Source organism: Vipera ursinii (genome assembly GCF_947247035.1).
Source record: "Vipera ursinii genome assembly, chromosome: Z".
NCBI classification, from domain to species: Eukaryota; Metazoa; Chordata; class Lepidosauria; order Squamata; family Viperidae; genus Vipera; species Vipera ursinii.
Window position 1 is genome coordinate 32002688 of NC_139517.1, and position 24442 is coordinate 32027129.

Genomic DNA, 24442 nt, shown 5'->3' on the forward strand with positions numbered 1-24442 from the left:
GCACTTGTTGGTTTGAGGCAGCGTTTTCCAACCTTAGGAACTTGAAGATGCGTGGACTTCAACTCCCAGAATTCCCCAGCCAGCATAGCTGGCTGGGGAATTCTGGGAGTTGAAGTCCACGCATCTTCAAGTTCCTAAGTTTGGGAAACGCTGGTTTGAGGTATCCATCTCCTTTTTCTCTGCTAGCTACAATTCCACTCCACCTACCAGAATGCCACAAAACAAAAGCTTGTCCATTCCTGTAACAGCAATTTATATCATGCAGTTGCAAGCTATTTGGAAAAAAAAATTGCATTGTCTTCTTTTAGGTCCCTCCCAAAACGTGTCCCATGTGCCAGGCAGTCTTCCCTAATGACATTGGACAACAACAGTATTTGGATCATGTGCAAAATCATATCCTCGACTGTCCATTTTGTGATAAAACCTTTGACAGCTCAAGCAAGCAAGTGTATGATGATCATGTCTTTTGCCATCGCTTTGACCAAGATTAAGCCTGCTTGCACCACCGAAGCTATTACACTAATGCCTTTTTTCTTTCATTTCTTTCCTTTGTATGATCTGGCAGGGATAGATACTTGATCTGCTAAACTTGACATACAAGGCTGAAGTCTGTTGTTGGGCTTGAAGTACTGATTAGTTTAATTTTCTTGTGATGCATGTGTTAAATAATACATTATGTTTTTGCTTTGGAAGCAGAATTTTCCATTTTTAAATCTTATATTTAAAAATAAGATGCTTTTTCCCCCTCTACCCTTAATCTATGAATAAAGAATCATGTTCATGATAAGCATATATAGTTTTCTAGCTCTACTAAAGAGAATATTTTTAGCATATGGGCTCCAGCACAATGAAAGTTTGGAAGACAAAACCTCTGGTCTCTGTGACCGACCCAGATTGGATCCTGCAACATTATCCTGGGACGGGTATATTTGACTTCATCGTGGTTTCTAGCTCTGCCAGTAGCAAAGAATAAAATTGGATTTTTGCTTGCTTTGCTTCTATTTTATGCTGTTCAGGCAAAGCAACAATTATTCTTCCCAGTTACAAAAATGTTCCAAGTCTGATGTCAGGGAGCTCACTGTCATATCAGAAAATGATCTGAAGACCGAACCCATTTTTTTTAATGATGTTGAGACTGATAAAGGAAATAACAAGTTTTCACCAGTGTTGTCACCGTATAGAAAGGGTTAAAAAAAGAGCCTTTGCTGAAAACAAAATATTAATACATTTTAATAGAGTCAATTTATTGGAAGCTTCAGATTGGACTGTAGTGTTTGTACCTCCAACATTAAGGAGTTGCAACAATCTTATAACCAGAATCTCTGTATGTTAAGATAGAAATGTGCTGCTTTGTTGAAATTTCTCTTATATATGATTGCATTGTCAAAAGGCCAAGCTTATTATATAATTAAGAGTATTCTATTAAAATAGAACACATGCGTGGAATTCTTTTTCTTGAAAAATCACAATATTATTTTTTAGTTTGACTGTGCACTTTTTATTCTTTAAGACTGAATCCTGTAACAGAGATAAGTTGCTTACATGCAGATTATATACCATGTATCGGTTAGCTAAATAGTTAAAATTATATATAGCAAAATCTACTTTAGTAGCATTTTTATCTTATAAGTTATGTTGCTGCTTTTTTAAAAAAATTGGGGAAATGTTTTCCAGTACAGAAAACTTTAAATTTGTAACAATGGACTACTTACTCCATTGCCATCATTCTGCTAAACACCTAACTCTCACAGTGCTGTCTAATATCCATGTATATTAATCCATGTAGCATGGCTGTAGTATTATTATTATTTATCCTTCTTATTTTCTTTGTTCCCTCTTAAATTTATATTATGATTATGATTTTTGCTTGGCATGTACACTGAGTGTTTCTGTACAGGAGACAAATTCAAACAAAGTATTCCATTCAGTTCAGATAAATAAGCATTGGTTTATCTTTTTCAAGTACTTATTACTTATTGAAAATATATCCTTTTTTCAGAATGGAGAGAGATACGTGCATGTGCATATCCAGTGAATCTTATGTAGTAAATTCTAAATAGCCACCCTCTAGTAGTAAAGATAGTCTTGGAAACGATTCTAAACTGAGACCATTTTACCACTTAATATATCAGCTCAGATAATTAAGCATACCAGAAAAAACAGGGTAGATTTCAGAAGAAACTCTGCTTGCACTTGGGAATTAATTAAAGATCCTGTCTTTATCAGTTGTAAAAGCAGTTTCTTCCTTTATATTTTCTATTTGAACTACATGCCATCTGTTTCTTTTGATGAAGTTCTGTAGCTGCCTTGCAAGTTTACTTTGGCTCTCTTCACACTTGGCTGCTTTTACCAAAATAAAATTATTATTTGGATACTCTCTTAATTGTTGGTCTTCCTTGGTGAAATTTCTACCAGAGGAGTTGCATAAAGATTGTAACAGATACACTGTGTAAAGATGCCTTAAGATATTTTGTTGCCTGAAGTAATGCCCAAGATTTTATTTCCCTTGTTTAATATAGAGAAGCTGGATGGATTCACAGTAGAATTTTTCCTCAATGATGCACAGATATAACGTGTTTACACAAATGAAACGGCAGTAGACCAGTTGCTGACATATCCAACTCTGATTTTTTAGCAGTAGCTGCTGGTTAGTAGTTCCAGGGTCTGTCTAATGATAGAGCCAAGACTGCAGCATCCTGTCAGAAAGTCACATATCTCACACACATTCACAAAATCAGGACTGTGACAGGATTGGACAAGGTCTGATTTAGTTATCCTTCTCACATTTCATTTGGGCAATTTCCAATCTACAATAATATGAAATATGGGGATATACATAATTAGCTTATTGGGGTGCACCAAATATAAAGAGTTTCTTCCAGAGAAAGGCAAATCCTAGTATCATTATGCAACAAATTGAACCACTAATCCTAAACTCTGAGTGGGGGGTCCTCAGAGTTATTGCAAGGCAGACGTGTCAAACTCAAGGCCTGTGGGCCAAATCTGGCCCGCAAGCAGACTAGGAAGAGGAGGTGACTGAGCAGTTGCCTCCTCACTTCTTCAGGTATCTTTGCTAGCATTGGGGCAGCGGGAGCCTCTCAACATGTGGAGCTGTGTAGCAGCAGTAACCACGGGGGGGGGGGGCATGCCCTCTGCCTGAGAGCGAGTGGTTGGCGAGGGAAGGAAAGAAAGTATGGAAGGCGCTCAGGGTGGTGTCTGTTTCTTCAGTTCTCACCCCTTCCCCCACCTCACTGTCTTTCCTTTCTCCTTTTCCTTCATCTGTGCTGCACTTTCCCACACGTAGCTGCCTGCCTGCAGACTTACCCAAAGACAGGAGGAAATGCAAGACAGGAGGCTTGGGTACACTGGGATTAATGTGATACATAGTCTTTACATGCAACTTGCCCTTTGAGGGCAACTGTAATGCTGATGCGGCCCTCAATGGAATTGAGTTTTGACACCCCTGGAAGGGGTCTACAATATGTATCAAACATGGAGAACAAAACAAGCCAGATGGTTCTTCTGCTGACACAGATGCTTTACTGTCTGAGTTGAAGTATAGGGAAGAAGATAAATACTAAGCTGTTTTAGGAGGTAGAATAGCAACTGATTTAGGCTAGTTCCTTTCTTCCTGCTGACTAAGAGTAATTTTTCCAGCCTAATTGCAATACTGAACTGCCCATGGTTTGTTTTTCTTTGTCTTAATTACTAACAACATAACAATCACCATTCTATGTTTCCTTGTTCTGCATTCACTGCCCTAAGAGCTCCTGTTACCCCACCAATGCATCCCATCTGTCACAATCCCCTCTTCTGTTTTTCTTCTCCCATAAATAAGACACTTCACCTATCTTATCCCTTGGGTCATACCACTGGCTTCCTTTTAAGTCTCATCTGAACACCAACCTCACCAATATGCATCTCCCACCCAAAATTATTAACTTTTGTACAGTGAGTAAACTTCCATTGCCTATACAATGCCTGTGTGTTTTGTGTTTAGTAAAATAAAAATGAATTAAAATTAATTAAAATTAAATTCATGCTAGATTTTATTATTGTTTTATTTCAGTCAACAGATACTGAAGGTCCTGCTATGTCATATGGGACTCCACAAAAGTTTAAACCAGGGGTCTTCAAACTTGGCCCTTTTATGACTTGTGGACTTCAACTCCCAGAATTCCTGAGCCAGGCACGCTGCCTGAGGAATCCTGGGAGTTGAAGTCCACAAGTCATGAAAGGGCCAGGTTTGAAGACCCCTGATTTAAACATTCAAAAAGGTTCTTAATGCAATTTGGGAAACCAGTGAGCTAGAATATGGAGCTGAAGAAGTAATTAAAATTATAAAAATATAGAATTATACTAACATTTTTGTCCCTATCCAGTCACACAAAATGGTGATGTAGGTGCTGGACTAGAAACAGACACCCATGTTCTGGTCCATCCTTCACAACAGGCACTCCCTTGGGGTCTGGGATTCTCAGTCTAATTTTCTATAGGGATTTTGGAGAAGGAGCATTACGCATGTCACTTTGAACTCCTGAATGAAAGGTGAATATAAATCTAAAATGCGTTTCTGTGATAGAAAAATGCATTTAGCAATGTTTCTATAGTCAAGGTGATAAAGCACAAATTGTGATCTTCCAAATTTACTGAACTACATCCAGCATACCTGAAGTTGTGCTACCTAGTGTATTGGCAAATGTCCTTCAAAATATTTGGAGACCTACCCAATGAACTCACACAGCTTGCTAAGCCATTGTTTGCAATCCCTGCAGTAACTCAATCAGTGAGGCACTCAAATGCACCATATATCCCATAATATTGCCATAGGATCTCTATACAGCTCCCATGATTTAAAATGCAGTTTTAAAAATTCATGAAAACTCATAAATTGTCAAATTTTGCACTACGTACACACAGCACAGAGATGCACATATTCCATCTTTACTACTTTATAAATATCTCAAGGTGGTGAACTTACATAAATCTTATCTCTAGTCTATTTTCTCCATAACAAGAATCAGGTGAGGTAGATTGGGCTAAGAGAGAATGACTGGCCCAAAGTTACCCAGGTGGCTTTCATGGCGGGACTAGAACTCACAGGTTTCTTGGGTTTTTAGGCCAGCACTTTCACCATACACCAAACTAGTGTTTATATATTTATTTTCACCTGAAATCTCAGGAGTATAAAAGAGCATTTATCACTTGATAGTTTGTTTGAGATTACTGAGATATGGAATAATTTCAAAATGATTTATTACTTTTATAATCTGCCACCACCTGAAAATCACATAGCACCAGAAGTTGTGGATCTTAGCATATCAGGAGACTGGATGATACTACTTTGCAGGGTTGTCATACACCACCCTTCCCACAAAAAGAATACAGGTAGTCCTTGAGTTACGATCAAAATGGAGCTGCCCATTACCATCATAAGCCAGGAGGACATTAAATGAAACACATTAAGTAAATGAGCCCTCATTGCTGCTTCTCAGAAATGTGTGCAGATTGTTAAGTGCGCATGGGGTACCTCAGGGGTAGGGAAAACCAAGGGAGCCTAGTGCAGGAACAAGACCATCTGCTTCTGGCCATCCAAGGCCTCTCCCTACCCACTGAGATATCCCATGCTCTGCTTCACACTCCTTAGGATCCCCACAGCTGCTTGGGCCTTCTCCACACCAACTCTGTAACCGATCGCTCACTTACCTTTTGAAGATCTCCAATGCTCAAGATGTCAGTGTAGGAAAGGAGAACAGGGCACCCTCTCCTCTTTGCAAAAACGCTTGTGCAAAGAGGAGAGGGGCCTACAGGAATGTGAAATTTATCATTGGCTGAATGCTTTTGCAAAGAGGAGAGAAGCCTATAGGAAGGAGAAGTGTGCTGTTGGCTGCATGCCTTCCTTCTCCCACTATTAACTCATAGTGTCTATACCATTACCTAGATTTTGTAATAGATATATAACAGTGATGGGTTGTATCCTTATCCATTGGCAGAATAACTTCCAAAGGTTAGAAGCTAAGAAAATACTTTAAGTAAAATCTAACTTAGAAATATGAAACTCCAGTCAGTGCTCCCATTTAGTATAAAAGGTAAAGGTAAAGGTTCCCCCGCACATGCGTGCTAGTCGTTTCCGACTCTAGGGGCCGGTGCTCATGTCCGTTTCAAAGCTGAAGAGCCAGCGCTTGTCAGAGGACGTCTCCGTGGTCATGTGGCCGGCATGACTAGACGCCAGAGGCGCACGGAATGCTGTTACCTTCCCACCGTAGTGGTCCCTATTTTTCTACTTGCATTTTTTACATGCTTTCAAACTGCTAGGTTGGCAGAAGCTGGGACACAGGCGCTCACTCTGTTACGCGGCACTCGGGATTCGACCCACCAAACTGCCGACCATCTGATCCACAAGCTCAGCGTCCTAACCCACTGAGCCACCGCGTCCCATTTAGTATACTGGTATTTAATTACAGTTACACATAATAATAGATTTTTAAATTATTTTAATGAGGCAAAAATTACTTTTAACTATGGAACAGCTTAAGATAATCTTTTCTTCAAAGAGAATGAATGGCTAAATTCACACCACATCTTTAATTTGGTTGCCAAAACCCTAATAATACATTGAACTATAAATTAACTAAACAGGCTGGGTCACACAATATACTAAATCAAGTGTAAGAATATGCTAAGTGTGTGTGTAAATACAACCAGTATGTGTATCCAGGGCTTTTTTTTTGTCATTGAATGCATGGAACAACGTTCTGGCACCTTTTTTTGAATGGATTTAACAGTTCCTTCTAAGCTGCTAGCTCGAGTACAGATATGGCTGCAGAGCAATTTTGCAGACCCCCAGCAGCCCGATCCGAGCTCCGATGGCCTCGAAAAGGCCTCTGCGGCCCAGATCTATGGCTGCAGAGCAATTTCGCGTCACCCCCGCCACGGCCGATCCGGCCTCCTCAGGCCTTTTCTAAGCCTCTGGAGCCTGGATCAATGGCTGCGGAGCAATTTTGTGGCCCCCGTGCAGCCCAATCAGGCTCCGGAGGCCTGGAAAATGCCTTCAGAGCCCAGATCTATAGTCACGGAGCGATTTTGCAGCCACCTGCGACCTGATCCGGAGGTCTGGAAAATGCCTCCAGAGCCCAGATCTATGGTTGCGGAGCGATTTTGCACCCTCCCCCCGCAGCCCAATCTGGGCTTTGGAGGCCTTGTCCAAGCCTCCAGAGCCCGGTTCCATGGCCACGGAGGTCTGTGGACGTGTCCCCTGGCCTCAGATCGGAGCGGCAGCAGGAACCGTGGCAGAGAGGAGACAGACCTTTTCCAGGTGAGTGATCTGAGCCTTGGAAGGTCCCTAAAGCAGCTTCTTCTCTCCCCCCCACCCCTCCGTAAAGGGCTTTCGACTGGAACCGGACTGTGCATGAGTTCCGGCACTTTTTTTCCCTCCAAAAAAACTACTTTGTGTATATCATTCATTACAAGCACAATTCATTCACTAGCTGCAAAAACAAAACAGAAATAACCCTTTGTTCTAACTCTGCAGAGAAATGATACTTTTTCGCCCCCTTCTGGTTATCAAGTTGTGTAAAATATGAAAAATAAGAAAAAAACAGAGACGTTCTGTTGATCTTTTATGTCAAAAATCATTATATGTTCTTGGGATAACTTTGATGACATAAGCCAACATTCTGGAATTATTAAATAAAAAGTGGTGGCTCAAAAAGGAACAATTTCCATCTTTGTGTTTAATAGATCTTTTAGCTAAAAGACTGAAGAATCAATCTAATCGGATTGATGGAAATATGAAGAAAACATGAAATTTGATCTGGTAAAAAGGGTTGGCTTGGAAAACTAACTAAATTGATCACTGTTCCCTGTTATGTATAAAGCAGGCAAGTAGAAGATTAAATGTAAAAGAAACTACATTACAGAACATCTTGTCTTGTTGGAACTACAGTATTCTATAAGAATGTTTGCCTGTTTTGGAAGAAACAAGGAAACTACATTCCCATATGCAAGTACTCTTTCAAAAATGGTATGTTACTTGCTCATACTGAACACAGAAAAAATCATTCAAGTTGTATTGATAAGTTATTGATCTTATAAAATCTTGCACATTAATTTAAAAAACTTGAAGAATAGTTGACATTAAATGCTCCCAATATCTACCCATGCTTCAAACAAGCCAGGAAATTGTATAGGTTTTACAAGAGAGACAAGTGATGAAATATGCAGCATGGTGCCCTTAAATACTTTTGCTAAATGTCAGGATAGTGCTTGCATCAAACTACCACTGCATGTCTATCATCATTTTGAGGAAGTCCTTAATTTACTGCAGTTCCCTATAAAGTAGATAGTTCAGCATCTATGTAATGTAAACTGCAAAAACCTGATCCAGTTGCCATTCTGTGAAGGTGTTATCAGTCATACTTACCTGCCTACCTGCATTTTGCCTCAGTCTTTCAGGCTTACTTTGGAACTCTAAAGCCATATGCCCAAGCAGACTTTCAAATGTAACCCTCCCCCTTCCCCACAATTCATACAGGAATGTATCCCAGGTGCCTCTCTACATGAGATAATGCTTCTCCCAAATTCCATATGCAGAAGAAATTCATCAGACATAAATCCAACTGTTTTAACAATACACAGCAACTTCCCTACACATCTAGTACATTTCTGTCTGATACTCTATGACTTTTAGAACTGGAATGGTATGGATTCAATGCAAGTATAAAAAAGTAAATAACTTTATAATTACTATCTATCATTAATGCCTTACACCAGAAACTTTTCTCTGTAATTTACTAGAATTTAACAACTACTGAATTGTCAGGTGTGAAAGATCAGGTTCACGTGAAGGTCCAATTAAACTAAGTTATTGTTAATGATAGGTATGAATCATCTCAACTAACCTGACTGACTGAATGATTAAAGGTGTTTGTACTCAGTTTCCTATCGGCTACTTAGAATTCTAGGCTGATCCCTCTTCTAATTTTGCCCCCAGGTTCTACCTCTTCTCTTACCTGAATATGCTATTTCAGCCTTCTGGTGCTTTCTTTTAACACTATTGTTTTGAGGAAGAGTCAGGGATCAGGGTACTGAACTTCAGTTTAAGAAAAGGTTGAAAAGTGCTTGCAACCTAGCAAAAGATGACATAAAGTGACCAAGGATTCTATACTGATATGGTTCTACAATAGCCAGTGTTCATCAGCCACCACTGTCTTTTTTTTGATGAATATTTATTAGGGCTATGTACACTTCAAATATATTTCAGGGAAAGCCTTTGAACCTTGCACAAATGCAGCATCTCACTCATAATTAATCATTTTTTCAGCTTTCCATATGATCCTGAAAAAAATGCTGATCCTTTAAGGAACCCATGAGCTAAAGTTAATGCACTTATTAAAGCAATGATACTTTTTCAAGCTCACATAGAAGCCTGAAAGAGGGACTGCTTGGAAGAATAGCTGGGAAGCCTTCAAAGCTAAAAGATTTGTGAAGTTTTATTTATCAGGGGAACAATGCCCCCTTCCCCTTCAAAATAACCAGCATCTTCCAAAAACACCTGAATTAAGAGAAGTAAAATGCTTAAGGCCAAAATAACATAAAATGAAAGACAAGCACACTGTGCTTGGTATACTTGTGTTTAAGAAAAGTAGAGAATAAATGGTACATTTTACTCAAATGCCAAAGAAGAAACACCAGTTTTGACATGCAATCTATTTATTGTTACATAAGTTTTTATATGATATGAAGCAAGGTATAGACTTTCTTAATACAACTAGAATTATTACCAATGCAGCAGAAGAATTAACATTTTACTGAGTCAAAATACGATTGGCCTCTGATAACTAAAGATTCATTGTTGATACTAGAGTCTCATTTATTCAAGCCTTGGAATTCTCAACTTGATTCACTGTGAAGATGAAGATGTAAACTGCATTTTTAAAAAGTCCAATTGGTATTTAGTCCAACAGAGTTTTATAGCCTACTCTATATTCAAAGATCAGTCCCAACATTAAAGAATGTTTTTTCATATGACTCATGAAGAGAATTAGGAGTAAATGGGATCCAAGAGGCTTTTTGCAAGACTCTGCTGCATACAGAAAAGAATTAAGCAGAAAACCTTGTGTTCTTCATATTTTGGACTCAGATGGTCCTCTTAGTTTTGCGATATGCCTTGACCATCTCCGATAGTTTTTCCATAGCCTCAGGGATCCCCACACCACTTACAGCAGAGCAACCCTGAATACGCCATTTGCGTCCTGATATTTTCCTCACTCCCATCCTTTCTGCCACTTCCATGGGAGGCCATGCTTCAGGCAAATCTTGTTTGTTGGCTAGCAGCATTAAAGGCACCCCTCGCAAATCGTCAGCATCCAGTAACGACTCCAATTCCAGCCTAGCTTCTTCAAAACGATAATAGTCCATACTGTCCACCATGAAAATCAGCCCATCTGTGTTGGTATGGTAGTGCTTCCATAGGGCCCTGATGCGCTCTTGTCCACCAACATCCCACATGGTGAAAGTGACATTGTTGAAGGATTGAACTGTCTCCACATTGAAGCCCACAGTGGGAATGGTTGAAGTTGTTTCATTCAGCTTCAGCTTGTAGAGAAGAGTTGTTTTGCCAGCAGCATCCAGACCCAGAAGGAGAATACGTGCCTCCATCCCATAGAAAGCATCATAAATCCGACTGAGTAAAAGCCCCATGGCTCATTTAAGCATACGCAAGGTGTGAAACAGAGAGGAAATGATTGCAATCTTATATTCAGCCAGTCTTTATTTCATTGGCTGCACGCTAGGGGGAGTGGTGTGGAAATTCCTATTACAATACTATCTTGTTGGCAGCTGACATGCTGGAACTTTTGAAGACTACTTATTTGACACAAGTTTGTTTGCTGGTAGCCATGTTATAATGACATTATGTATTGCTGCTTAGACTTTATTAAACAAAACTACTTCATTGTGGTTATAAACACATATTCAGGAAATACTTGGCAATTTAATACTTTTCATAATTTTCCATTAGAGTATATGTATCCATATGTATAGAGAGACACTTTATGGCATATTATTGCTATATGAGGGGAGGGAGTTCCATTTGGTGACGGGTTTTTTTCTTCCCAAAGATTTTTATACTCTTGCAAAGTTGGTTCTCTAAAGATCAGTATCAGTTATCTACTGCATGTGAATGAACCAATTTTGATTAAATAAGGAAAAGCATTAGGAAGTTGATAAAATACCATATCTAATACAAAAATGATATAGAAATGTAAATAAATGTTTTAGAACAAATTTGAATTGTGCTATATATCTTAAATTATGGGTTATATCAACACTACAATCAGTGGTGGGATTGAGCCAGTTCGCACTTCAGCAGAACCAGTAGCTAATTTTTTGTTGCCCAGGCCCAGAATGGACTTCTAGAAGCAGCATCCACAGAGAACCAGTTGTTCATATATTTGAATCCTACCACTGAGTACAATATTCCTGTTTAGAATTAATTTGAATTTCAATGAGATTTACTGCTAAGTACGTTTATATAGTAAAATCTTTTTAAAAACTTTTTAAACTCTTTAAAGAAACACTACTAGAGATTTTTAAAACATGGCAACACTTGCCTGCCTTCATTTTGAAAGATCAATTTTTAAAAAGACATAGAAATTCTGTGCAGGTGACTCAATGCATTATAATTTGATTTTAAGTATCACAGTATCAAGCTTTATTTTTAAAAATAATTGGCAAAATAAGCAGAGAACAAGTATTTAAATCACAGTTAATTCTTGACATCTCCCAATTATGTGTGTCTTTTGGCAATAATTGGTCTGATGGTAAAAACTATTCGGTTGCTCATATTCCATGAAAAATAACGAGTATTTAGCATTCCTGTTGTATCATGGGCAATTGAGAGAAAAGAAAAATATTACTAACACGTGCATTTCCATTCCTAGCCCTCAAAGTCTTTAAATATCAGCATTTGGTTTGTTAAGACTATTTAGCAAAAGTAACACTCCTTAAAAAAGGAAGGAGCAGAAATGCCGTCGTCAACTATCAAAAGAATCATGAGGTCATGATAGCTCTTATAAAATTACGGTACTATCAATCTATGGCAACAGCAGATCATAATTAATTCTTCAGGAGGAAGGTTGAGAATTTACAAATATTCAAATTAGCCAGTTCTCTGGTAGCCATGATTGGTTACGTTTCCAACTGTGATTAGATAAAGGGAGGAGAGGAAGCACCTAGTCGTCTCGCGCTATTTTTTTGCACCGGGAGGGTAGGAGAAAGCACGTGACCACATTCGGTTGGAACCAAAAGTACGCATGTGCGGAATTGGGAACCGGCATTTGATATTAGGGGAACAATGGGAGGGAAAAACGAGAATAGAATGCGCGCGCAGCCGCCGCGTTTGCTCTCGGGATTTGTATTCCCAGCCCCTGCTCGAATCTTCTCCATGACAACCATCTCTGCTTCAGCCTTTCTCTCCACGTCCGCATTTCCTCTTTGATGTCACCTAATTAAAAGAAAGAAAGACATCCCGGGATTTAATTTGGACCAATGAGAAAGCGGGATGTTTTGTTCCTTTCAAATGAATTTAAGCAGAAGTTTTTCGGATCTCGGATTCAGTTAATCTTCCGATTGAGTCGCAGCAGACGCCAAGTAATAAATTCGGCTGCTTCCGGCTAGGATCGGTATAAAGTGGGTTGAGATGTGGGAAAGGTGAAAGGGGGACGCATAGAAATAGCACGATACAAAATTAGATCTGGAGGCCACACCCCTTTACAGAGCAAGACCCTTTGCATTCCGTCTACCGCCCAAACCCACCGAAGGACCCGATTTCTGCGTCTTTGGCGGGAGGGCGTGCAGTTATGGAGGTAGACTGCTTTGTTTGCTCTCTCAGGCTGTGGTGTAGGTTGCAATGAATATTAAATATGCATTCACGAAGTGCTAAACAAGAAATCTGTAGTATGCATACGTACTCAGCAGGGAGTTCATTCGGTTCTCCAACCTGTAGTAATAATTCCCGCCCCCTCTTTTCAGACAATGCAATTTTTGGCCAGGCTGGCTGGAAGTGATAAAAGATGGGGTTTTTCCCATCCAGAACACACGGCAACGGAGTAAACGACTGTTTCCAATTGCAGGTCTAAGCCTTCGTCCCTTTTTCTTCTCCATTTCCACTTTAATCCCCCAAGCAAAGGATTCTGTATTGTTATTACTTGGTGCCTACCAAGAAAGTTTGGTTTTTGCTTATATTTATTTGGTATCTTTTTAAAACAAAGCACATTCCCTTCATACAGCTTTGTACATAGAGCAAACATGCTACCTTTCCTGTCCCTAATTCACATACTTCTTTTTACTTGGGATGAAATTGTATTCTTTCCCAACATTCTTTTCAGCAGGCTCACACTGAGTTCTAATTTTGGTAAACACATTTTAGCCTAGTTTACACAGCCCCTTTACATGGCTGGTTTATGGTTTGATATATTATGCAAATTCTGGGAATTAGATTAAATCAAGTCATATTTCAATTAAGGCTTATTGTGTAAACACTGCTCTTCAAAGCACCTTAGCAACCTGGATTAAAATGTCCCCTTATTTATTCTGTTTATATTACCAACATGTTCAGTCTTCTTTTCAAAGACAGTTTCATAACCCTTTAAAATACTCTTTAATTTTCTAAATCTATTCACATTCAGCATCAATTTTCTTGAACACAGTTAATTACAGTGACTCTTCCTTTTTTGGAAAAGCAGGACATAAGAAAAACTTATTAGACACAGTAAAAAAAGAGGTGCCTGGTGTGATTACTGCTTTATTCAGAAGCAACATGAATACGGTTGTTGCTGTCATGAAATCATTTAATTCTATAGGTAACTATATTTTATTTAGTTACATTTATATACCGCCCTATTCCCTGAGGACTCAGGGCGGTTTACAGGGAATTAAAAAATCCACCATACAAAAGTTAAAAAACCAAATTAAAAAATATTAAATTGACCCTGTATACTTAAAACCCCAGTTAAAAATTTCTCCTCAGCCTGGGCCTGAGAGCTCAAAGAGCCAGGTCTTCAGGCCCCGGCGGAATGATCGGAGGTCGGGGGCAGTCCTCAGCTCCACCGGCAGCTGGTTCCAGAGGGCAGGCGCTCCCACTGAGAAGGCCCTATCCCTGGGTGTCACCCGCCGGCAATCTCTCACCGGCGGCACCCTGAGCAGACCCTCCCTGTGGGAGCGCACTGGGCGAAGGGCGTTTGATGCCGGCAGCAGGTGTTCCCTCAAATAGCCCGGACCCAGGCCATGTAGGGCTTTATAGGTAATAACCAGCACCTTGAATTTCACCCGGAGGGCAACCGGAAGCCAATGCAGCTCGCGGAGTAGAGGTGTTACATGGGAGTATCGGGAGACCCCCATTACAACTCGCGCGGCCGCATTCTGCACCAGTTGAAGCCTCCGAGTGGTCTTCAAGGGCAGCCCCATGTAGAGAGCGTTACAGTAGTCCAAACGGGAGGTAACAAGCGCATGAGTAACTGTGCGTAGGGCGTCTCGGTCCAGATAGGGACGCAACTGGCGCACCAGGCGAACCTGTGCAAAAGCCCCCCTGGTCACGGCTCCTATGTGGTCTTCAAAATTGAGCCGTGAGTCCAGGAGGACGCCCAGGTTGCGAGCCCTATCAACTATAGTTAACTATATTTTAAATAATTACTTTAAGTTCTGGTAATGAATGGGGAAATCTATAAATATAAAGTAGCTGGGGAAACCATTCTAGCTTGTTTTGTCTTTGGCAATTGCGCACGGATGATACCTCATGAAAGATACTAAACCCTTTTATTATTCCCCAAATCAATGTGGCAGATTTTTTCCCCCCATGAAAATAGTAAAATTAAATACCAGGTTTTGTACAATAGGCATACCTCACTTTAAAACTTGTGCATGCACAACTTTGGCTTATTCTGCTAAAGGAATAGAAGGTGTTTGTTTATGTATTTACTAGGTTTATATACTATTTGTCCAGCTGCATGCCTTTCTGGTATAATTATATTTTAAAATATTACACAAAAATTAATGTACACACACACAACACAAGTACAGAAGGAGAGAGAGAGATATTGCACACATGCATGCACATAGATACATATACAGAGCAACAGTTTCATTGTACAAATATTCAGAAGTTCAAGGAAACAATTTTAAAACTTTCCAACAATCTGACTTTTGGAACACCTAAAAAAATAGGAAGAAACCATTCAAATGTCTGGGAGAATGTTGTTATACAGAAGAGGATAGGAAAGTGTTGATGACATTCTGTTATGGAACATGCACCTGCAGCTGCAGAGGGGGAAGACTGGTGTAAGACCCAAGCCCAGAGACTAGACAGTGATATCTAATTGAGACCAATTCTTTATTTACTTACACCTAGTAGAATCTTGCTCCACTGAAGCTATAACTTTCTAAGCTATTAGATATTTCCTGAGAGATTCAAGAGTGTGGTTACACTAAACCATTTATTTCCCTCTTCCCCCATCCAGCTTAGCACAGTGGTCTCTTTCTGGGAAAACTGAAGGGAGCAAATCCTCCCCCTCTCTTGATCAGGAGCACATTCAGTCACACATTCTGAGAAAAGAGATACCAAAAGAATCTACACTACCAGATCTAATGGTATCAACGGTTGGAAAGAGGGCAAGCAATATGAGGAAAGTCACATTTCCTCTATCCTGATCGTGTCAGAAATCATATCTAAGTAAAATTTAACTGGCATTAGACCAGGTAGTCCATCTATTTTAGGGCTCTCTAACTGCAATCCCACATCCTTCTCAAAAACCAAAATTTGTCTTGTAGGTGAGATCTTATATACACCCCATCAACCTGAGCTCTGCTAGTGAAATTTTCAATGTGCCATGTTAAGCCTTTAATTTGTCAATGTAAATTTGGTTACAGCCATTATTGAATATCATTTTCATTTGCCAATGTGTAATCAGCTTAATGGAAATTACTGGGAAATGGCACAATAAATGAGAGAGAAAAATTGAACAAATATAATCTAAAATCCCATTGTGGTTTTTTTTTGTAAATTGCTATTGCCATATATATGATATGAAAACAGGAACCAAAATCACTCTTGTTAAAAAGAAAATTTGTTGAATGCCATGTTTTGAGATAGTTATATCGCAGAGCAGAATTAATGAATGTGAAATCTGTAGAATTTTTTCATTGTTATTTTAACTGTTTTGTGCATTTATTTTTATAGCAGCATTTGTAGAAACCCTACTACAAAAATGATGAATACACCTAATTTTTAATTTAAAAATATATTTCCACTAAACTATAATATACTTCTGGATTCAGGGTTTAAAAAAACTCCACATTTATCATTTGCAATTGTGTACGTTTACATAGAAAGACATGTTCAGACAACTGTGAATGAAACAAACAAACCATTCCCTAGTGACGAAAGAACTGATTCATTGCCATAACAGACCATACTCATGATTACTCCAAAGCAACCTCTGATTTATTCAAGACTGTTGTGATTATAATCTATGGTTAAACACATCAAGTATTTAAAGTATAGTTTGCCATCTCATCAGATTTTACTGCACTGCACTGTGTTTGATTTTTATTCTGCTTAGAGATATCAAGATGACAACTACAACATACTCCTTCCGTTATGAACAGATCTGGGAAGAGTCTAAAAATCATTCTAAGGATTGCAGCCAGAGAATCAGGTTAGTTTTAATAAATATAACAAATATATATAAGAGAAGGCCCCAGAACTAAATACATAGTATTTTTATCTTCTTAAAAATAGAATTATACATTCTTAGGTGTTAAAAATGTCAGGAGCTTTTTAAAAATGGATTTTAAGGTTTTGGAAATCCAAATTAGTGTCCCACTTCGGTTATTCTTTAACAATATACTTCCTACGTACAATAAGATATACATTCTAGTTTCAAGTAAGGTTCTCTTATTCTGTTTATTGGGTATCAGTAGTGAGATGGTATTCAATACAGTCTAGGAGGATGTTCTTTTTGGGTGTAGCATTGTATTCCATTGTATAGTATCATATAAATTTAAAGAGGGATAAGCTGCTGAAGAAGTTGTATTGAAATAGATACTTAAAGCTTGGGTGTACATGGGTTAAATTTGTAATAAACAGAGGTTAATTAAGAGATCAAAAATCAAAACATGTTTTTCCTTTAGCAGAGGTGGCAGTCCTTCTAACAAAAGTATACTTGGAGAAATTGACCCAATTAATAATTGTAGCAAGGAGGGAATGCATGTTATTTCCTTTTGTAAGTTATTTAGTAAATAAATGCTCAGATTCACAAATTGATGTATATTAATATACACAAATGATAGATGAAATTTGCTTTCTTTTTCTGACAGAATGAGGGTAGCAGATGAGACACAAAAATATGTATTTCACAAAGAGAGACAAGAGTTTGAAGATTTGGGTGAGAAGGATGTGTCTGAGCTTGACTTCTTTCCAGGTGGATTGGAAATGGAGGAAAGTGTATTGGATGCCACTGACCAGGAAATGGTGATGTGTGAAGAGAACAGCAAAAAAGATTCCTGTTCCAATGCTATTGCCAAGAAAAAAAGGAGGAAAAAGAGGTTAGAAATAACCACTGGAAACTTACAAAGTCTGGTTTTATTCACTAAAAGGGGGGAAACATTATGAGTAAGCATTGAGAGAAAATTGTTCAACTAATTAATTTATATTTCATTCTGAAAGTAAGGTGAGCAGTTACTAAATTTGATATATACCGTAAATAAAATATTTATAGCCTTTCTTTCAGTCTCCATTATTCTCTCAATGTTCCCAAATAATATAAATCTCCATATATCTTAAATGCCCCCCTTTTCATTTTCATTCTAAAATAAATAGGATGAAAGATAGCTGTTTGTTCGTACATTAATAAAATGTGTGACCTATTTGGTTTTGGCTTAGCATACTGTAATTCTCCTTCACTGAACAAACCTCAGTTGAACATGCATGACTAATACAATATGTGTATTGAATCACTACCTTTACAGGACTTCCCTGTGAGATTCTTAGAAATTGAACTTAAGAATTTAACCTAAATGAGGCTGGGCATGTTCTCATAAAATGCCTCTCTAGACAAACACCTTCTAGGTCGCAAGCAGAATATGACTACTACAGCTTTTTCCTGTCACTATGTTCTAGCACCTGGTATTCTATATGCTAGTTTTGATTGTGGAGGTCCCTTTGGTATAGCATAATATTTCACCTGTTTTCATCATTTTTAGAAGTATAAAACAAATATGGGCTATTCTGCCTGGGATTGACGGTAATCCTGCTTTTAAGGTCAGGCATGTTTTTATGTGTCTCTCTCTAACCAGTGAAGCATACTGTTTGTAGTCTGACACCTCATTCAAAGCTATGAGACTCTGCCACTCATTTTTCCTCTTGCTGATTCACAAGCACTCACATTTGAAAGTTTCCTTAAACACTATAGATGGTAAGTGAACCAAGTGATGCTCTACTTGTGCAAGAATGCAGAATCATGGAACAAAAGACTGAATCCTTTTTTAAGAACAAGAGCAATGTTCTCAGTCTTGAAAACATTTAATTAATTACTTTGGTTTTAAATCTCCTGAAGATGCTACACTTACTAAGATATACATTTATGAGGCCTTTCCTGGAGTACCATACAACATAAAGTGAAAATAAAATCTCTACATTTGCTATAAAACAGGGCAGGATCCATATCCAAATACTGATTTAATGCGTGATTTGTATTGCTTAGAATGGAATTTTGGTTATTTTTCCAAATTCTATTTATGATGTCTTTTGATTCAGTTTATACATTTCTGCTAAAGAATCAGAACAAATTCAGATTGCAGCTCATTGTATCTCTCACAATTCCTGTATATCTCCCTATCGGTTCCCTCTTACAAATATTGTATCTTATCTTTATATTCCTAAGTATAGGCTTCGGAATGTATATTAGCCCTCTTCTAAGTACAATTTTTTAAAAAATAATTATTCATAAATTAAGTGATAAGGAACACTGATTTGGTAATCATTTTGTTAAGGTTGTATTATAAACTGAAATCCAGTCCTTCTGGGATTTCACTGAGCTTAGTTTTCTCAGTTCACTTAGCTTTCCACAATAATACTTCATCCAAAATGTCTGTGGAGATTCTCAATCATCCAGGTCCATTCCTCACCATTCAGTCAGAATTGCAGAAGCTTCTTGGATGAGAAGCGAAATGTTTTCAAGGAAAAAGCCAAGAAAGTCCAGTTGCATTTTGAAAAGCACGAGATGCAGGAATACATTGCAGTATATTGTGCATTGGTTTTGCCTGTCTGCCTCTGTCTTTCTTCTTCTTTTTATGTTTTTCAGATGACCAGTGATCAATTTGGCCAACTGTAGATATGAGAGTGGTAAGTATAATCTATAATTATGAGGCTGAATATATTTGGTTCAGTGACGAAAAAGCCCACAATTTTTATTAAAAAAACAACTTCGGAATTAATGAAATTCTGAGCTTTTTCCAAGTTTTGTTTGAAAAATTAAAAGAGATATTATGCTTAACAATTAAAAGTATTTGAAATCTAACATTCAACTCCAATATTCACACATTCACCTCATTTCTTTCTTTCTTATAATTCCTAAATTTATGTATTTTCCAAAGCTTTCTCATATTGTCCAATGTAAGAATAGCAATTTAAAGATGAGTGTGTAGAGGAATTCTAACAAGTTTACCAAGTGGAGTTTGGCACAAATTCATGTTAAATCAACAATAATCTGGTATATTTTTCAATGAAATTAAATTACATAGTTTGGAATTAAGTTATGAATTAAGTTAGCCCTCTGAATAGAACTTGTTCTTCCATTTCTACTCCCTAACATTTCTACATGAAACTGATGTGATTCTCTCTCTCTCTTCCTATCTCTTCCTATCACACAGTACGTCGGGCTGCCAAAATGTGTGGGCTTCGGGAAGCAACTGAGATTGATGAATGGACCTTGTATTGGACAGATTATTCTGTCTCTCTGGATCGGGTAATAGAGATGAAAAGTTATCAGGTAAAAGTTACTATCACCCTAAGATGGAATTAAAGAACCTTTGTTTTTATTTGTGAAAAAGATATAAAGGTTTAGGTTGTACTTAATATTTATCTTTGATGCCTGTTTTTCTAGAAAATAAATCATTTCCCTGGGATGACAGAAATCTGTAGGAAGGACCTTCTAGCTAGGAATATGAGCAGAATGTTAAAGCTTTTCCCCAAGGAATTCAACTTCTTTCCCAAGACTTGGTGTCTTCCTGCTGAGTGAGTTATCTGCCATATTTTTTCTTATTTAGCTTCTCTTGTTTCATCATAAAAGTCTAGAAGATGAACATTGACATAGGCAAATAAATTTGGCCTAACTAGTTTTATAAAAAAAGTATAAAAGTCTCTTTTAGAATTCAAACCATTCTGCTATGGGCCCTAAATATTACTGAAAATACCTTCTCTCCCCTCCCTGTGGGGCTGACTTTGAGAAGCAGTCTTTCCAATTGAATATTGGATTTCAGTTCCCATAATTTCTTACCAAGATGTCTAGTTTTAGGGCTAGCAGTTTGGAGTATTCTTAGGCTACTGTATGTCTTTTAAATAACATGCTTTTCCTTTTCTCTTCATTGGTCTCAGCTATGGTGAATTGCAGGCCTTTGGGAGATCAAAAAAACATAAAACCTACATCTGTAAACCAGACTCTGGTTGTCAAGGCAAAGGCATTTTCATCACAAAAACTGTAAGAGATATCAAACCTGGGGAGGATATGATCTGCCAGCTCTATATCTCAAAGGTGATCCTCTTGTATTGAAACAGGCTCCCTGTATTGCTGTGAGTCTTTCTAGCCATTTTAACTAAAACTGGCAGATATTCAAAAGCAGTCTATTACTGAGAAATAAGATCAGTATGTCAAAAACCATTGATAATCAGTAAATCTTCTCCATAAGAGAGAATTACATGGATTAAAGTGTCAGAGCTCCTAAACAGCCTCTAGAAATGGGAAGGACCTCCTACTGTTTGTGGGAAAGCATTCAGAAATCATGGGAAGGTAGTGAGGAGGTGGAGAAACTTACTGGGATAAGAGACACAAGAATGAAAATAGCTAAAGTGAACCAATTGAGCAACAGGTTGAGAGAGGCAGAATCCTGGAGAAAGTCAGCCATGACTTTGTTTACAAAGTTCCAATGTAAATTAACTGGAAGATCATTGAAATATGCTGCATTATAAGGTAAATTTAGAGCTTGTTATAAAATTGATTTTAGATTGAATTCTTAATCAAGTATAGGTTCCACAATAGTAGATTACAAACTAGAATAACCATGGCTGAATTTGTATTATTTGATATTTTTGGTGCAAGTCAGTCATGGTTGCAATATGCTTATTTGGAATTTGGCTGAAATTTCCTTGTTGCCCCCCACAATAACTTCATTGTAACTGATACCTAACCCTCATGAGATGCCCAGATGTTTGACCTGTGCGGATGATAGCACTTTGTTATGCTGGTGGTCCTTGGAATTTGAGGAAGTTTTATGAAGAAAATGGGGTAAGAATGGGGCAAGGAATTGTTGGGGATGATTTGAGCACAGTATAGACTCTGGTATGGCAATGAATATTTGGCCTGAAGGAGTGAATACTTGGAGAGGTCATAAAGGTGGCATTCAAATATCTGTTGCTCTTAGCCATAGGGCAAATTTTAATTTAATGGTCTTCAGTTACAGGAAATGAAACTATGAATGAAACTACGGTATACTGTTAAGAAATATCATTCTGACAAAGGCAGATCAACCATGGCAACTTCGCTGGTGGGCAGCTTTCTGTTTTAACTGAATGTTAAAACAATCTCAGGGGGCATCTAGTAGTCAATTGAAATAAGTGGGTGGAACCCAAGCTAACAATAGTTGAAGACCCTTTCCTGTTTCTGGCGTGCTATTTTTTTTCTTTCTAGTGTCATTGTCTTTTTTTCCAAAGCAATAGGCTATTGGGAAGGATATTATATCATGCTAGAAATTGAATAAAATCTTGCAGATGTTTCTGAAATTAAACAAATGGCTACATGTAGTCTTATAGCTGTGGATTGTCCTCCCTAACTCAGAAGAATGTAGGGCCACTCTTACTCAAGTTCTTAAATAACTGGTTAGATAGCCATCTGTTGGGTAGGCAGTTAAAGCTGATTATGTGTGGCATCATTCAAGAGATTTGACTAGATGACTTACATGACCTCTCTGGATCTATGAATCATTAACAGCCCTTATTTTGCTGTACCTTTAGAAAAAATTCAAAAGATCTTTAATCATTATCAACAGATGGAGGTTTTATATTTTAAGAACTCATTGAGAATGGCTTTACATTGTCCTTTTGAGTATATACTTATATGAGTCCCATTACATGAATGGGATTGGGTACAAGACATTCTTAGTAATTTCACAAAGTAAAGAACCTTTTTGACCTCCCTTTATCAAAAAGTATGTCTGAATTGATTTTTACTAGACTATAAGTTGCTGGCAAAAACTCAGAAATATGTATATTGCCCAGTGCATCGTTTTTTCTAGATGAAACTGTATTTGTAGATATTTACTTGAAAATTAATCTTCTTTTCTCAAGCCATTTATTATTGATGGTTTCAAGTTTGATCTTCGGATTTATGTGTTGGTGACATCATGTGATCCATTACGGGTATTTGTTTATGAGGAGGGACTTGCACGTTTTGCAACATCTATGTATTCAGACCCATCACAAAGTAATTTGGTGAGTCAAAAGGCTGAACTCTGTTGACATCAGTAGTTATACAAAAACATCAATGGATCTCCGTTTCAGCCCCATCATTTTTTTGGGAGGGATGTGTCTCAATATTTCCCCAAAATTAATACTTAAATCTTACCAGATTAGAGAAACCTTTATTACTGAATTATACTGATATATTTACCACACTGGTGAATTGACAAGTATTGGCAACAATCCCCTTAAATAAGATTGAGGTATTCCTCTAATTTGAATGAAGATTAAATCTGCTGATTTCACACACAAAACGCACTGCAAACTCTCAATTTTTTTTCACACTGCTATGTAAAGGAGCATTGAAACATGAGAGCGTCACCTTTGTTAAACTGTCAGATGCAATGGGATGATTGAAACTGCCCCTTTCCTATGTGGGCAGTGCATGTGATCCATGTTAAAAAGGGACAGGGCTTTGGTCACCCGGCCATGCACACCATTTTGTATGCTGTTGCTTTGCAAATGCTTCTGACTGTGTGGTCCGCTATGTGTCCTCATCTTCCCCACCTGGAATAGCAAGCACTTCCTTTATTGTCCAGTGGAGAGGCCTTGAAAACATCTGCTAGTTGATGGTTCCCCCCAAACTTGTTCTTACCTGGAAATATTGCTTTTTGTGGTCAAGATGATTATGATTATGCTAATTAGCCAATGTTTAAGAGCACAGCAAAGCTGCCCATCAAAACAGCAAACAAACAGTGAGAAAATTATTGTCAAGCTGTCTTAGTGTGTTTGTTTAATGGGGAAGCCATAGGAGCCAACAGAAGGAACAAGTTAGAAATTCCCATCAATGGGGAATGTGTCTTTGCCCAGACACAGCAGCTGAACAGCTAGAAGTCTGCAAACTCATGGTCACATGCCATAGTGGTGCCAGTATTGGATTAGCACAGCCATTGTGTAATTTACATTTTCTGCTTTTGAGCCTAGGTAGCTATCTCTGCTCAGGATTTATTTTTGTAAAAGACAAACACTGGGTAGGTTCAATTTGGAAGAGAGAAGCAATGCATGGGAGAAAGCACTTAACCCTTTCTTGCCTGCACTTCTCCACTTCAAATCACTGCCTGCAGTGATATTTACCCCTGCAAGATTCCAGATATGTTTTTAATAGATATTTTTATGAGATACATATTAACATCCTATAAACAAGGTAAGGCTGTGGAATGTACAACTTTTCAGATGTGCCTGTATTACATCTCCCAATGTCCTTTACTATTGGCCGGATTACTGGAAGCTGTAGTTCACCAATATTTGGAGAATCATGCAGAATTAATAAAGTATTTTATCTCTCTTTATTCATTTTAGTGCAGACCATAGAATAGTCATCAGCCTTTGACTGAACCAGTATTTTTTCTTTAATACATATTTTTCATTCATTTTAGTTGTGCTCTTAGTTTCTCTCAAAAGTGCCTAGGTAGATATGGATTTCTTTCAGATCTGTGGTTATACGAATCACATGTTGCTTTCTTGAATAATTTATTTTTTATCAGGGAAATTAGAACACAAAGTTTCAGCTTATTGCCTCATACTATAAACATTTAAAAATCATTTTTATGTTATTGAAATCCCATCACCAGATAAATTAAGGAAAACTAAGTAAGATAAATTTAACTGCACATCTTAAGTTTTTCACAAAATATGGGTGCTTCACATACCATTCTC

At 37.9% G+C, this 24442-nt stretch overlaps 3 protein-coding genes across 3 annotated transcripts in view; 2 read left to right on the forward strand and 1 right to left on the reverse strand.

Annotated features, from left to right (window-relative positions):
• The window catches only part of CALCOCO2 (calcium binding and coiled-coil domain 2), a 29706-nt gene extending 27327 nt beyond the window's left edge, over positions 1-2379 (forward strand). Inside the window, exon 15 of the mRNA XM_083377058.1 lies at positions 309-2379. Within this exon, the coding sequence (XP_083233184.1) occupies positions 309-491 (183 nt within the window). The 3' untranslated portion in view covers positions 492-2379. The remainder of the gene's footprint in view (positions 1-308) is intronic.
• Positions 2380-9926: 7547 nt separating this feature from the next.
• Positions 9927-10701, reverse strand: LOC310648520 (uncharacterized protein; the record flags this gene model as incomplete). The annotated part of the gene is made up of 1 exon (XM_083376414.1): positions 9927-10701. One exon carries the CDS (start codon positions 10699-10701, stop codon positions 10138-10140), a length of 564 nt encoding a protein of 187 aa, XP_083232540.1. The 3' UTR covers positions 9927-10137.
• Positions 10702-19943: 9242 nt separating this feature from the next.
• Positions 19944-24442, forward strand: part of TTLL6 (tubulin tyrosine ligase like 6) — a gene marked incomplete at both ends in the record, with an annotated part of 37842 nt that continues 33343 nt past the window's right edge. Inside the window, 4 exons of the mRNA XM_083378025.1 lie at positions 19944-20045; positions 20160-20290; positions 20651-20807; positions 22616-22759. Coding sequence (XP_083234151.1) covers positions 19944-20045; positions 20160-20290; positions 20651-20807; positions 22616-22759 — 534 coding nt within the window. The remainder of the gene's footprint in view (positions 20046-20159; positions 20291-20650; positions 20808-22615; positions 22760-24442) is intronic.